The sequence below is a fragment of the Pelodiscus sinensis genome, chromosome 1 (assembly GCF_052426305.1).
Source record: "Pelodiscus sinensis isolate ZL-2025 chromosome 1, ASM5242630v1, whole genome shotgun sequence".
NCBI classification, from domain to species: domain Eukaryota; kingdom Metazoa; phylum Chordata; order Testudines; family Trionychidae; genus Pelodiscus; species Pelodiscus sinensis.
Window position 1 is genome coordinate 42,626,201 of NC_143052.1, and position 15,678 is coordinate 42,641,878.

A 15,678-nucleotide genomic window follows, 5' to 3' on the forward strand; every position below is an offset into this window, starting at 1 on the left:
TCTGCGGGGATTTAAAGGGGCAGTCCTAGAGCCTGGGGTCAGCTGGGGATTCCTAACTGATCCCAGGCTCCCCGCAACATTTCCCCAGGATCAACTAGGGAGTCCTCAGCTGAACCTGGGTTTCCAAGGAAGTGCCAAATGGAATCCAGGGTCAGCTGGGGACTCCCCTGCCTCCCCACTGAATCATGTGGAGTGCAATTTCAAAGGGGCAGCCACCGCACAGCTGATAAGCTGTGCAGCCACTGCCCCTTTGAAGCTACTGCCTCCGCACAATTCCAAAGGGCAAGAGAGCCCATAGCATGGAGCCCAGGATTAGCGGGGGACTGTGAGTTCCCCACTGACCCCAGCCTCCATGGCTTTGAAATGCACAAGAGCCCCTGCTGGGGACTCTTGTTCATTTCAAAGCAGGCACCTGTGTGCAGCCCAGAGTCAGTGGGACTTCCTGCTGGCCGTGGGCTGTACTTGGAATTCTGCATTCCTGCTTTGAAATGTACAAGAGCCTACTGGGGCTCTTGTACATTTCAAAGGAGGAATGCGGAAGTGCCTATTGATTAGTCAATGGAAATTCCATCGACTAGTCAATTAACCACATTTTAACATCCTTAGTCCTGCTAAATTGAACACCAGAAGATCAATCTCTGGCACTTAAGTATAGATCTTAAGTATAGATCTCATCTGGGCAGTGAACTTGGAGGACAAGACCAGCCCTGGGGGAGTGCAGGGTTCCGGACAACTCAACTCCCACTGGCTTAGAAGGGGATGTAGGACCTAGGACAAATCAGCCCCCCCTGCCCACTTGATGACCCCTCTCTACATTGGTGATTGGATAGCAGGAGGGATCCAGCCTGGTGCTGGGCTGATTGCTGCTGCTATATGAGCCTATTGTTGGCCATAGTGCCAGGGCGATTCAGGATTCTGGCTGGGGTGGGGAGCTTGCTGCACTGAAATGTGGGTAGCCTAGCTCACCACTGTCTCCACTAACTTCTAATAAGCTAGCAGGCCTTTAGGAAGTGATGGATTCATCTTCCAGGACCAACGGCACTGGCCAGTTGTAACAGCCCATGGGGCCTCCCAAAATGTGGGACCCAGAGTGGTTGCCCTGATTTGCCCTTTCTAAGGGATGACTCTTTTGGAGACTGGTGCCATTTGTTCTGTCCACTGAATAAGTTTTTCATATCGCATGAGAGTGGAAATTCCCCAGGATACCTTGGCAATCTCTTGGTAAGAGGTAGTTGGTAAAACTTCTTAGAGACAACTTTCTTAAAAGCTATTTTGAAGTACTTTTCCTAAATGTACAAATTTATTCCTTCTGTTTAGTCTATAGATCAACTCCTTTTTATAACCATGTTCTTTGTGCTTTCGTAGCCCAAACTCTATTTGTTCATCTTAAGAATGTATTTCATTATTTTCACCTACATTTTATCTGATATTTATAATTCTATGGACATAAATTGATTACTGTGGGAAGAAACCTAACACGAGTGCTTCTGAAACATGCCCCTATAACATCATGCAAGATCTCCTCCTACACTCATTTCAGGTAGTACCAAAGCTCCCACAGACTTGGACAGTGAGGGATCAGACTCATATGTCTACATGGCAGGATTAGTAGAATTTGAGTTAGTGGGCCCTGGATTTGTTAACTTAGGGCTTGAGTGCATATACTCATTTGAAGCCATAGGTTAGGAATTCTTGAACCATGGATCCAGTCTGGGGCTTCAGTTTCTACACTGCATTATGCAGAGATAAATGCAACAGTGTTTCTCAAAGTGGTCTGCGAAACTTGTTAACTGGCCACTCTGGTGTGTTTACTTACTAGTGCCACAGCCACAGAGCTTCATGGCTCCTATTGCCTCAGTTTCGCTGTTTGCAACCAACTTCCTGCAGCTCCCCTTGGCTGCAAATGGTGAAATGGAGTCAATAGGAGCGGTGAGGCTCCATGGCTCTGGTAAGTAAACACACCAGAGTGGCCAGTTAACAGGTTTTTCAAAGTGGTTTTGCAGACCACTTTGAGAAACACTGGTCTAGAGAACAAAGAAAGTTTGAGCATGGGATTGTGGAATACTTCTTGTAGATCCTCCGCCCGTGCAGGATCCTAAGACCCTGAGTTTGAGCCCTGCATCAGCCCAATTTTGTGTTGATGAGAGAGGGGTTAGATTTGAGCTTTAGTTCGAATGCTGGGCATATGATGCAATGTAGACATGCCCATAGGGACCAGAAAGTCAACAATTAACTCTGAAAACTTACTAAATTAACACAGGTTTGTTATGGTTGGCTTGGGGGAAGACAGAAGCTGTACACAACAGTTTAAAACACTGAAAACTCCGGGAGTTACATTGATTTAACTAATAGAAGGAAGCCATTACCAATGAGAAGGGGAGTTTCTCCTTTATTGTTTGTGGTATTAGGCCAAACTCCCTTTTCCAATAAAGTTATTACATTTCCAACAAGACCAGCTTTTGCTGCCAAAGTTAATGGTGTTTCTCCATCGCATGTTTTGTATTCCCACATCGATTTATAAGATGCTACAGTTCAGGAAGTAGAAAATAAAACACAAAATTAAAATGACAGACATTTAGGATATAACACAAATACCGTGTTGATAAATATCTGCATGAAAATTAATTTAAACACTTATCTGAATAATTGTACTTTTGTGAACAAAGTCATTCAAAATCGACCAACTTCTCTGCTGGGCTACGTCTACACTGGCCCCTTTTCCGGAAGGGGCATGTAAATTTCAGCAGTCGTCGTAGGGAAATCCGCGGGGGATTTAAATATCCCCCGCGGCATTTAAATAAAAATGTCCGCCGCTTTTTTCCGGCTTTTAAAAAAGCCGGAAAAGAGCATCTAGACTGGCCCCGATCCTCCGGAAAAAGTGCCCTTTTCCGGAGGCTCTTATTCTTACTTCAAAGGGGCATTCTTCAAAGTAAGAATAAGAGCCTCCGGAAAAGGGCACTTTTTCCGGAGGATCGGGGCCAGTCTAGACGCTCTTTTCCGGCTTTTTTAAAAGCCGGAAAAAAGCGGCGGACATTTTTATTTAAATGCCGCGGGGGATATTTAAATCCCCCGCGGATTTCCCTACGACGACTGCTGAAATTTACATGCCCCTTCCGGAAAAGGGGCCAGTGTAGACGTAGCCCTGGTGTATATTGTTGCAGCTTCACTGTAGTTAACAGAGCTATGTCAATTTACACCAGAAGAGAATTTGGCCCATATAACTGACCATGCCATGCAACAGAGAAGAGTTTTCTCATACATTTTGCAGTTATTGATTCTATTCTTGTCTGTCTATTGCTCCTTGGTTTTTTTTCACCGGTCATGTCTTGTATCTTTCCCATCTCATAGCCCTCTGGGGTGTCTTGAGCTCACTCACCATCCAAAATGACTTCAAGTATTTGCTGAATTGGCTGAGCTGCAGCCTCATGAAGTGGGAACCAGCCTCTTTCATCAGCTTCATCCAAAGCATATTTATATTTCACATCGTTCTGAAGATCTAATATTTGGCCTGAAATAAAATATAGTGCATATGTGAAAAAATAGGACAATTTAAGTGCTTTACAAAATTAATATTTTATTTCAATATTTGTACCTTGTCTTATGGCTGCTACAAGTTTCCTATTTTGATCACTGGGTGGTACAAATCTGTTGAAGGGATGAAAAATTATATCAAGTATACATAATATATATATTACATTAAAACACAATTTGTAGTGGTTTTAATCACCTGTTTCCATTGGTTTCAATTTTAGGTTTATATAATCTCAGCTACAAATCTTGATTCACCATGTGACCTGGCAGAATACTCAGGAATGTTATACAGGGTGAGAATTTGAAGTTACAGACTTGGACCCCAGGCTTCAGGCCAAAGATGACCCAGGCCTGCTGATAGTAGGGTTGGGAACAGAATGAGGGCAGCCGGCTTCAGCAGTGTTACTGAGCATGCTTATCCATGTGAACATGCCCAGCACAAGCCAAGCAGCAAATCTTGGGAGAAGGGCACATGATCCTATATAGCCCACTCATCCATTGCCAAGGCTCATCCACATGCAAGTTATAGACATAACCAAACAGAGCTGTACTTAGACCTATTCAGAGCAGAGCTCCATGATACAGTGGTAAAAATGCCAGTGGCAGCCAGGATCCTGAGATATTATGACGAGTATAGCAGCATAAGAGTGGGAATCAGCCAAATCATACATGGAAATGGACAGTGGCACCAGTCACAGGCTTCAGTAAATAAATAGGCTTTCTTGCAGTGAGAGCCACAGACAGGCCCTTACTTACATAGAGTTCCAGCAATCCCATTATAGGATTAGAGTCATACATTGAATTAGATGGTTAACACCTATCTGTCTTCATCCTCATTTTCAAATACTGTACATCATTTTACAAAAACTTCTTCAGCTAATAGTGATCAGAAACATATGGTGGCCATACAACTCCCATTAAAGCCAAGTTTTGTTTCAAAAATAGAGGTAGCTAACAGGTAATATTTTCAAAATCATCTTAGTGACATAGAAACTGAAGATCCATTTTTTAGAATAATGTAAGTATTTAGGTGCCAAATTCTCATTGAAAGCCCATGGGACCTGTGGGCTCTTAAATTATTTAGGCACTTTTGAAAATTTTACTCAACATCTATAACTGAAATACTACCTCCATGTTATGTTTGAAGGTAGTTGGCTCAAACAGAAAACAACCTATGCTAATAAGTATGTTAATTATTTTAAAAAATACTAAATATGCCTTTAATGCAAAACTCAGTAGTTTTGTTTTTCCACAATTAAAAATGTGTAACTGTACTACAGTTCTAACACTTTTGGGCTACGTCTACACTGGCCCCTTTTCCGGAAGGGGCATGTAAATTTCACCAGTCGTCGTAGGGAAATCAAATCCCCCGCGGCATTTAAATAAAAATGTCCGCCGCTTTTTTCCGGCTTTTAAAAAAGCCGGAAAAGAGCGTCTACACTGGCCCCGATCCTCCGGAAAAAGTGCCCTTTTCCGGAGGGTCTTATTCCTACTTCAAACTGGCCATACTTCAAAGTAGGAATAAGACCCTCCGGAAAAGGGCACTTTTTCCGGAGAATCGGGGCCAGTGTAGACGCTCTTTTCCGGCTTTTTTAAAAGCCGGAAAAAAGCGGCGGACATTTTTATTTAAATGCCGCGGGGGATATTTAAATCCCCCGCGGATTTCCCTACGACGACTGGTGAAATTTACATGCCCCTTCCGGAAAAGGGGCCAGTGTAGACGTAGCCTTGCTGTTTTAGGGTCCAACCCTACATTCGTCTGTAAGAGTAATTCCCATTGACTTCAGTGAGCATTTTGGGAGTGGAAGTGCTATGAGATCAGATAGTTAAATACAATTTCTTCAGTTACTATAATTGGGTGAAATTTTGACAGGCATTGCACAACTATCCATCAGAAAATCCATGGCGAGTCATGAGACAAAAGTGTTTTCCTGTATTCTGGCTCTTCCCAATCTCTGGTATAGGTCATTCTTCTAGACCTCTGCTGTGAGGTGGAATCTATGAATCAGAGGTGTGTTCTGCATGTTTGGGTTTATGTCAAATACTCTTGCAAAGAGCTTTTTCTCCCTCCTCCTCCCCCCGCCCCCCCACACCTATACAGACCTATATTTTGCCTTGGGTTTCTCAGCTCTAGATTCTGGAGGCTCATTAAGGACACAACCCTGAAATCAATGGGATTACTCACATCCACAAAGTTAGTCGTATGCATGAATCTTTGTTCCATCCAGGCCTAAAGCTTCTTTTACAAAATATACATGTATCAGTGTGGCTACTATGTCATTTTCTGCACACTGGCCAGAATTCTCCCCAGAAAGCCTTTTAAATGTAGTTATAACTACAGAATACTCAGGGTAATGTCTACATTGCAATATAATCCCATGCTTTGAATTCAGACTCAAGTCTACCCTCCTTCCATCAAGCCACACTAATCCTAGTGCCCAGACCCATGCCCACAACAGGGTAGAGAGTCTGAGCCTGATTCACTCAGGGTTCAAGTGCACTGCACTTGTGCTCTGGAAGTCCACCAAAAGTATTCTACACTCCCATGAATGACTTTCTTTGTCCTCTGGCCAGACAAGTTTGATGGACAGTCATGTTTTCTTATGATTGCACTACACAGAAAGGGCTAGAGCAATCACATTTTGAGAAGGGAGTTAGGAAGTCTGGTGGGGTATGTCTACACAGCAAAGTTATTTTGAAATAACGGCCCTTATTTTGAAATAACTTTACTAGCGTCTATGCAGCCAAACTGCTATTTCAAAATTAAATCAAAATAACAGAGTGCTTATTTTGAATTTGGTAAACCTCATTCTACGAGGAATAATGCCAAATTCGAAATAGTTAATTTGAAATAAGTGCTGTGTAGACACTTATTTCGAAATAGGGGGCCTCCAACCTTCCCAGGTGCCCTGGTGTCCACTCTCTCTCCTTCCCCCCCATCCCTGGAGCCCTTAAAGGGGTAGAGTCTGGCCACAGTGCCTGTGCCAGCTCCAAACCTGCCAGCCCAGAACCAGCAGTCACTGCCCCTGACCCAGTGGCCCCAAAACATGAGCCAGCAAGCCACTGGCAGCCAGCTCTCCACTGGTCCCCAGGAGCAGTCTGCCAACTCCCAAGAGCCTGCCAGGACCCAGAGAAGGTGGGCACCTTCCTGGTCCAGAGTGGTGATCATGGACCTTATTCAGGTTTGGAGGGGATGCCCCCAATGTCCATGATCTCCGCACTAGATGGAGGAATGTGGCCGTCAATGTCAGGATAGCTGCCAGCCTGGCCACCAAAGGCCACATGAGAACCCAGGAGCAGGTTCGCATGAAAATCAAGTTGGTCCAGCGAGACCCGCAACCCTGAGCCCTGAGCTTCCCCTTACCCTTGATTCCCCCTTCCAGCTCCCTCCGCCCAGGTTTCCCCCTCCCCTCTTCCACCCTCTCTCCTGCCTCCTTTCCCCAGTCTCATCAGAGTTTCATTCCCTCCCCCACCCCCCACCTCCATTTTGTTAAATAAAGAGAGTTTGTGTTCATGAAAATACGTGTATTTTATTTTATGTCAGGAAGGGGGATTAGGGAGGGTAAGTGGAAGGACATGAGGGAGGAATGAGTCACAAGCCCCCAGTGGGGCAGACCAGGGAGGCTCTTAGTGCTCTTCAGGGTGGAAGCTTTCCCACAGGGCCTCCTGGATACTGACAGCCTCCCGATGAACCTCCCAGATGGCAGCCTGCAGCAAGTGCAGCCAGGCTCGCAGCAATGTCTCCATGAGAAGCACCAGAGTGCCCAACGGCTCAGTCCAAGAAGCAGATGTTGAAGATAATCCCCTCCTCCCAGGATGTCTTGCAGGCAGGTACTGATTCCACGGAGGGCTCTTCTGGTGAGTTCACATTTTTTATCATGCTACAAGTAGGTTAAGGCAATTGGGTGTGATCTGTGCCAGCCACAGTTACTACACAGCAGGGAGACCCCAGAACAGCTTGTTAAGGGTCTGGAGATGGAGTGGGAATCCTCCTTGTACATCTCTATAAAGCTGTCATAAAGGAACTCTTTAATCCTTCTCACAAGGCCTTCCTTATTCCATCTTCCATGGTAGGATACCTTTCTATGCCAAGCCAGCAGTAAGTGATCTGGCATCATTGCAGTAGAAAGCATAGCAGCACAAGGCCCAGATTTCTGGCCAAAATCTGTCACCATCTGCTCCCTATCACTCAGTGTGATTCGAAGACTGAAATCTTGCATGACAACCTGGATGAAGCAGAGGAAGAAATTAGCTGATGCCTCTGCAGCAAAACTCCATTTTCTTGTCTCCAGTGAAGCATGGCTTGAGACCCTGCCCTGCCCCCATGCCAGGAACCCCATTTCCCCCACAGGATTGAGTCCTGGCCTGTTCCTTATCATGATCCCCTACTCCCCAACTGCTCCCCTAAGAAATCTGTGCATATTGGTCACTTAAAAGCATAACTGTGGCCTTGTACATAACACATTTCCATTGTCTTAAGACAGACCTCCCTTTTATGATAACAGATTAGGTTTTACACTTGACGGTATCTCTTGTAAAGTCTGCCCTTTACTTTTCATTACAGCGGGACAATAGCAAGCATGCTGCACACTCCCCACTGGCTCTGCTGGCTGGCACAAATCCATGGGTGAAAACAGACTAGGGATGACATGTTCAAGGAGCAAATGCAATTCGCCCATTTGGACAGGGAGAGATTAAGGGAGTGGAGGAATATGCTGCTGCTGGAGGTGTGAGTGGAGCATGAGCGCAGGAGAGTATGCTGAGAGCTGGAAGTGAAGAATCAGAAGAGAGTCTTGATGACCATGCAGATGTGATGTGATGAACCACATGGTGAGCTTCTAGGACAGCTACATGCACAGACACCCTCTACAGCCCCTGCAGAACCACATTCCCTCCTCACCAAGTTCCATAGCCTCCTCTCCCAGTGACCCTGCAATGTGAGGAAAGAGGGGAGTAAAGGGCAGCCTCACACCCAACCCCCAGGGATGCATTCTGAAGCAAAGGCCGTGCTTCTCACCTGTGATCAACTCCCTCACAAAATTTCCACCTCCTGCTGTATTCCCTAAATGAAAATGCATGATTTCTGAACAACAGACTCTTTATGGTTGTGTTGAAGGGGGAGGGGGACATCAGGCAAGCACACTGAATTAATGAACACCTCATTAAGAGCAAAGTGCATGGCTCTCAAATCACTGTCTAGCCAGTCACAAAGCTGTCTTTCAAAGCCTCTCTGATTTTCAGTGCCCCTCCCTGTGCTCTCCTTATTACCCTGAGGTCTGGCTACTCATAATTAATGGACAGGCACTGTGCCTTGACCCTCCCGTCCTGCCATATAACATTCCCCCTTACTCTCACAAATATTATAGCACACACAGCAGGCTGCCACAACAATGGGAATGTTGCTGTCGCTGATGTGTAACATAGTCAGTAGACTGCATAACATTCCCTTTAAATGTCCCAAAGCACATTGTGCCACCATTCTGCAGTTGCTCAGTCTGTAAGTGAACTGCTCCTTACTGCAGTCTTGGCTGCCAGTGTACGGTTTCATGATCCATGGGAGCAAGTTGTAGACTGGGTCTCCAAGGATCACTGTTGGCATTTCAATGTCTCCAATGGTAATGTTCTGGTCTGTGAAGAAAGTTACAGCTTGCAGCTTTCTGAAGAGGCAGGTGCTCCTAAAGATATGCATGTCATGCACCTTTCCCAACCATCCCACACTGATGTCAGTGAAACAGCCCTCATGATCCACCAGCACCATTAAGAAGTACCCCTTGTTGTTTATGTACTCTTTGGCAAGGTGGCTGGTTGCCAAGATATGGTGTGTGTTCTGTCTATTGTCTCACCATAGTTAGGGAACCCCAGTGTTAGGTCCTAGAATAGTCGGCCTAGTGCAGTTATGCTAAAGCAAATGTAATAAAGGGTTCTGGGTAGTCCCTGAACAAAATTTGAGACGTGAGTTAAGCAAGGGAGTAAGATAAGTAAAAAGCTACATTGTTGTACCAGCTGTATTGAGGAACAGCTTGTTTTGAGAACTGACAAGGTAACTCCCTGTTTCTGTTCTCCCTCGGATCTTAACAAACTGTCTCCTCGTTGTTTGGTACTGGTCTGCTCAGCTGATAAGAAAGTTGCTGATGTATTATGAGTTGCTTAAGGCCACAATGTATGATTGGCCAAGATATGCATGAACACTAAAAGTTTCTAACTAAGAAAGGGGGGGTTGCTTGGGCGAATAGTCTATGACACGACGGAACTGTCTATATAAGCCTACCTGTAAATGAAATCGGGACTGGTTCTCTTTGGAGACGGGCCGCTCTCTACTGTAAGTGCGCACTATTCAATAAAGAGCTTGTGATTGGATCTTGCTGGTGTTGCCTGTCCCTTTGCGGTCAGACAACGAACAGAGGCCATCCGGGTTCGAGTCCCCGACACCAGCACGGCAAAACCTTCCACTATGTTCTCCATGTTTCTCAGAATCACTACTCTCCACAGCAGAAAGGTGTTGATTGCCTTGACTACTTGGATCACAACAGTTTCACTGTAGATTTCCCCACTCCAAATTGATTCCCAACTGACCGGTAGCTATCTGGCATTGCAGACTTCCACAGGGCAATCACCACTGTCACCACTTCTCCACTGTCAGAGTGGGTCTCATTCTGGTATCCTCGCACATCAGGGTGGGAGAAAGCAAGTGGCAAACTTCCATGAAAGTGACCTTATGCATGCGAAAGTTTTGCAGTCACTGCTGATCATCCCATAGCTGCATCACTATGAAGTCCCATCAGTATGTGCTTGTCTCACAGCACAAGAACTGGCATTCCACTGTGTCCAAAGAATTGAATCCCAGAGGCATTTGCCAATCACTCAGAGTCTGTTCATGGCTTCCCAAGATTTTTCCTCATTCTGGCAGACCCTCGATTCACTCTAGAAATACTCAAGCATAAGGTCACCATTGTTAATATGACTGCCATAATGCATTGATACTCAACGGGATTCACAATGGTTCCATGTTTACTCTGCTATGGCATCTACATGAATAACCAGGGTAGAAAAGGGCACAAAAAGACTGTTTGCTGTTGCTTTCAAGCTGGGGGGAGGGAGGAGAGGAGTGCATTATTCCTACTGGGGATGCACTACTTTGAATTGCATCAAATTCTTGTGCATATACACCTCTGACTTTACAAAATCGGGTGCTAAAAACATCGACCTTAATAAATTTGACCTTATTTCTGGACATGGACTGAGTGTAGAAGCTTAAGTACTAGGTTAACAAAGGCAGCGTCTGCTAATTTGAGTTTACAATGCAGTGTTGACAAACCAAGTGACTACAAACAAAGCACTGTCCATTTTTTTTCAGAGAGAATTATTTATTAGCATGTAATTAATGAAGAAAGTTATATTGCAATATACAATACATACATAGTCATTTATTCACACAGTGCCTAGCTGACAAACCGGTAAACACAGATGATAGCCAAACTAAAATTAAAATGAAAAAATATTTAAATATTAAATATTAAGTGTCCAGAACACTTAAAAAACTTGCTATGTTCTCATCACATGTATGTGCTTTCTGACTTACTAAGGTACCTGTCATGGTAATAGGAAGATGTTGATTGACTGGCTTCAACTGATTCTTGAATACTAAGCTGAATTGCATAAGCAGTGAGATGGTCTTCAGTAGAGTCCTCATTTTCTTCCATCATCTTATATGAAAAGCTCAGCTATTATCAAGAAAGAAAAAAGAAAAATGTACTGATGGGATCCATATTCTACCACTCATATTTATGGTGAATGATACTTCACTCTAAGGCTTGTATAACATAGCAAATTATTGTGCAGCTGTCTAAAATTTGAGTGTATCATCTTGCAGTACAGTGACATCCTATTTAGACACTACTGCAGGTACATCATAGTTAAGCCCCTTTGTTCTTGGTTTAAACCAATTTTTAACCAAAAATAATTCCGATTTTACAAAAAGCATTTTTTCCCCTGATTTTTTACTCAACTTTTGTCAAAGATATATATATATATTTTAAATTCAGAAAGTACAATGCATTGAATGGGATACATTTATTTCAATAATACATTTGTCTGTGTGCATATGAAAAGCTACCCATTGAAGTAAGGCTATATCTTAGTCTAGACAAGTGGTGAGCACAATAAATAAACAGGCATGCATGCAAGGCCTGAAATGCATACACATATCAACATACTGATGAATCTCTCGCCCACCATGTGCACATTTCAAACTGTTAGAGGATAATGATTTAATGATCTGACACACTAAATGGGAAGAAAACAAAAATCTGTATAAGAATATATTTTCAGAAATGAGGGAAGCGTTTGAAAAAAATCAAAAACCCAATATAGGAGAAAAAGACAAAGTTGATTGTACACACTGGAAATGGTGTGGCCTAAGAATTAAATGTAAATATTTATAGGCTAATATTTCTAAGTCTACAACAGTAAATAGTTTATTCAAAAGAATTTTTTTTACTGCAGATTAGAAATATATTGTTTCCTTAAACTCAGAGATGGCATTGTGTTTTGAGTTCTGTTTTATTTCTGCAGAAAACTGGTGACTGGAATTCAAAGCAGTATTCTATTGAATACTTTATCCCCATCTTTCCAGCCACCAAAATAAACCTAAATGCTTAACTAAAAATTATTAATAGTTTTTTTTGGCATTAATCATCATCTGATTTTTGTAGTAGTAACAAACACTGATATATTCCCATAAAATTAATTAAAATAAAAACTGTAAATGATCATAGTGAAAATTCACAAGTGCAGCTTGGTATAGTATGTTAAGCCACACTGAGACTTTAACTGCACTGTACCACTATTCACATGGGATATTACTGTGCAGCAAGCTGGTGAGCTATAGATTCTCACCTTAGGGAGCCATGTAGAAAAGCCCTAAGAGTAACTGCATTTAAATAAATAGGATTGTTGGTGGAGTAAAGCACTATGCAGTGTGACCAAAGGTATCCAAATTTCACCACATGATTAGAGATAGCCAAATATATCATATACATATTTGTGAATATTTTTGAGAATAAAAACTCATGTTCATAAGCAAGGGTCCTAGTTAAAGGAATGGGGTCCCTTGTATAGAGACTGGAATCTATACCCCGTTTTCCTTCACTTCATCACCTTCTCCAAAGGCAAAATTGGGACAAATGCAGGAGCCCTGCCCCTTCTCTGTGGCCCAGCTGCTGCCCCTCTTCTTCCCCAGAGGCACCACCCCAATTTCCGGCCAATGGGAGTTGAAAGATTGTGCTGGGGGCAGGGACAGTGCACAAAGCTTACCCTTCCCTCTCCCCCCCAGGGCTCATGGTGCTCAGAGAAGCACATAGCCTCTGCATCCTCTCCGAGTGGTGTGCAGGGATAGGGCAGACAGAGAGCCTGGCCGAGGTTCCCACTGGGCCACAGGTTGGATCTGGCAACTTGATGGATTGGATCCCGCCCATGGGCTATGTTTTGCTTGCCTCTGCTTTAGAGAGTTAGGTAGGTATATTTATTTGCTATAGAGTTTTATTTTGCAAAGTATTTAATATTTACATTTTAAACCTTTTAAGATATCAACCACCACATTACAAAACTGCAGAATATAGTAAAAAGAGCATTTACATGACTCCCTGCAGAAGGACAATTTTGTAATTGTTATTCACTGGCTGCCTGAGTGGTGTTTACAGGGCAGGAAGTGTGCAAACAACCCTTCTCCCCCTGGGACTTGTGGTACTCAGAGAAGCTCATTGTGCCACAGGTGGCTGCTCTGAGCAGCATGTGGCAGCATGGAAGGCAGGGATTCTGCCTAAGGGACCCATTGGGTTGCTGCCTGGGAGCCACCTATGGCCACTGGCACCCCAACCCCTCCCTCCCCCAACCCATGTCCCCTTTTGTACCCTCACCCCATGTAACCCAAACCCTCTGCACCCCACTCTGGCACCCCAGCCTCCTGCCCCAGGTCACAGCTCCTTCCTTCACTCAAACAGCCTCCCAGACCCCACACCTCCTCCTGTATCCTGGTCCACTACCCTGACCTCCCTTCTGCACTCAACCTCCATCTCAGACCCTGCATCTCCTCCATTAATATTATGGAATAGTACTGCCCTTAACCACTTACCAAATTCTTGGAGTGTTCCCCCTCAAAAATTATTGCCCACCCATACTTTAAAGGCCAGCTCTGTGTTCCATCAAGGTCTCTGTGACTGAACTGACATCAACAGTTTAGGACATTTTTAGTCTTTAACTAGTGGTGCCTACCTACAAGGGACTTAAACTACTGCGCCTGCCAATTAGCACTTTTCATAGTGCTTTACTTTTGTTAGTGCTGCACAGATATTAATCAGTTGAATTAAATGAGCATAATGTTGACAACCTCTCATAGAATGGCCTCCAGAATGGCATCCAGCATATTGGTAATGCTGCTGGAATTTTGTCAGAAGGATTTGCAGATCACTTAAGCAGTTCTTCACACATAAAGTGCTAACCTGACTTCTGTGAATCAGGTATTTTGCACTGTAGCACTAAACTAAAAACTGATTTTAAAACATCATACACAAGTACTATAATCCCATACAAAAATGCTTAACTATTTATCATATTGTGATACTCTATAAAACAAAAACTGATCAATAATAGCACAGAGTCAGGATGACTCAGAAGCTGAAAGTGTCACTGCAGCACTCCGGTTTCAGACTTTTGCAATATTATCACGCTAGCCTTGTACATGAATTCACATTTCTCCCAATGCTCAGATATAAGACTCTTGATCAGCATTGTCACCCATAAGGTTTCACTCTTTGAAGGCAAATGAAAACACCCTCACCATCCCATTGCCTTTAAAGGTAAACATACACATCTTTTGCTTTGACTATCAGCTCTGACAGTAATAACTTCCAGAAATAAAAAATATCTTTTGTGGACACATAAATCTTTTTTTTCCTGCTTAGCAGAACAGGATTCTATCTAGCTCATAGCAGTCAGGGAGATTCTAATACAGCCTCCTCTCTTTACTTTTGTATCTTAGAGCCAGGATTCAACATAGTTATCCAAAAAAAGATTTCACACACCAGCTTGAATAGCTGATGAACTGGTCAGCAGGGTACAGAATCATGTTTCAGAGCTCTTCACACCATTGCACAGACTTAACCAGGGACAAAAGGTACTGTCTGTAACATTTCTGTTCAAGCAGTCAAATCCTAGAGTCCGAGCAAACTCCTTGTGGAAACAAGGATGACTGTAAAGACTCGAGGATTTTGACCAGAATTCTAGGAAGGATCTAAAGCACTATAAAATATTTCCATACTGTAAATAACAGAAGAATTTCAGAGAAAAGTTGTGAAACTCCTCACAGTGCAAAAAAAGTTTATCAAAGACTTTGAAGTTTGATCCTGCTCAAAAGAAAAAGGTAGACAAATACCTTTTCTGACATTTTCCATGCTTTGTTAAGCAAAAGAGGAAGAAATTCAATGTTGAACTTTGAAAGAGGTTAGTACAAAGGATTCTTTTTAATCCTACAAAGTAAAGTGACTGACAGTGTATTTTCCAAATCTCTTTCTAAGGTCTTATTAAGAAATTCATAAATATGTCAACATGAGGACGAGCGCCTCAAGGTAAATGCATTGCAGATTAAACGACATAAACACTTTCAAATAGCATTAAAAGTTGGCAGCCTGACTTAAATCCACAAAAGCAAGAATATTTAAAGTAAAAGGACTGAACTGCCTTTCATCCCATCCTGCTGGAAGTACACTTGGTTAGCCTGTAAGAGAATCCTTGGTTTGAAGTTCTCTCCCAAGTTTATTTTTCTCCTTATCTTAATATTTACTTCTATAATTTCAATCTCAGTATCTACTTCTATAATTTCAATGGCGTCTAAAAAAATCTGTTTTGCTTCATTGAAACGTGTTAACTTGATACAAAGAAACCAATAAATGTATGCTGTTACATAAAGGACAGCTATACTTTTCAAGAAGTATAGGTAGGGTGGTCATTCATCCTCTTTTATAGACAGTCCTGTTTTTTGCTGCTCTATCCTCTGTACTCTATTGATACAAAAAAGGATGTCTTTATGTCCTCTATTTTTCTTTTGAGACTAAATATGAAAGTAAGCCAGTGCGACCCGGTACGGCACTTCAG

At 43.1% G+C, this 15,678-nt stretch overlaps 1 protein-coding gene across 4 annotated transcripts in view; it reads right to left on the reverse strand.

The window, feature by feature from the left end:
- Positions 1-15,678, reverse strand: part of ASB15 (ankyrin repeat and SOCS box containing 15) — a 43,780-nt gene that overhangs the window by 24,763 nt on the left and 3,339 nt on the right. For 3 of the 4 annotated variants that reach the window (XR_016349763.1, XM_089779047.1, XM_089779037.1), the window contains exons 2-5: positions 11,119-11,252; positions 3,593-3,645; positions 3,377-3,508; positions 2,367-2,525 (exon numbers count right to left, since the gene is read on the reverse strand). Coding sequence is in view for 3 of the 4 variants with exons in the window: in XM_089779047.1 (XP_089635173.1) it covers positions 2,367-2,525; positions 3,377-3,508; positions 3,593-3,645; positions 11,119-11,234 (460 nt within the window). In the remaining variant the exon portion in view is untranslated. The remainder of the gene's footprint in view (positions 1-2,366; positions 2,526-3,376; positions 3,509-3,592; positions 3,646-11,118; positions 11,253-15,678) is intronic. The other variant, XM_089779042.1, reaches the window with a different exon arrangement.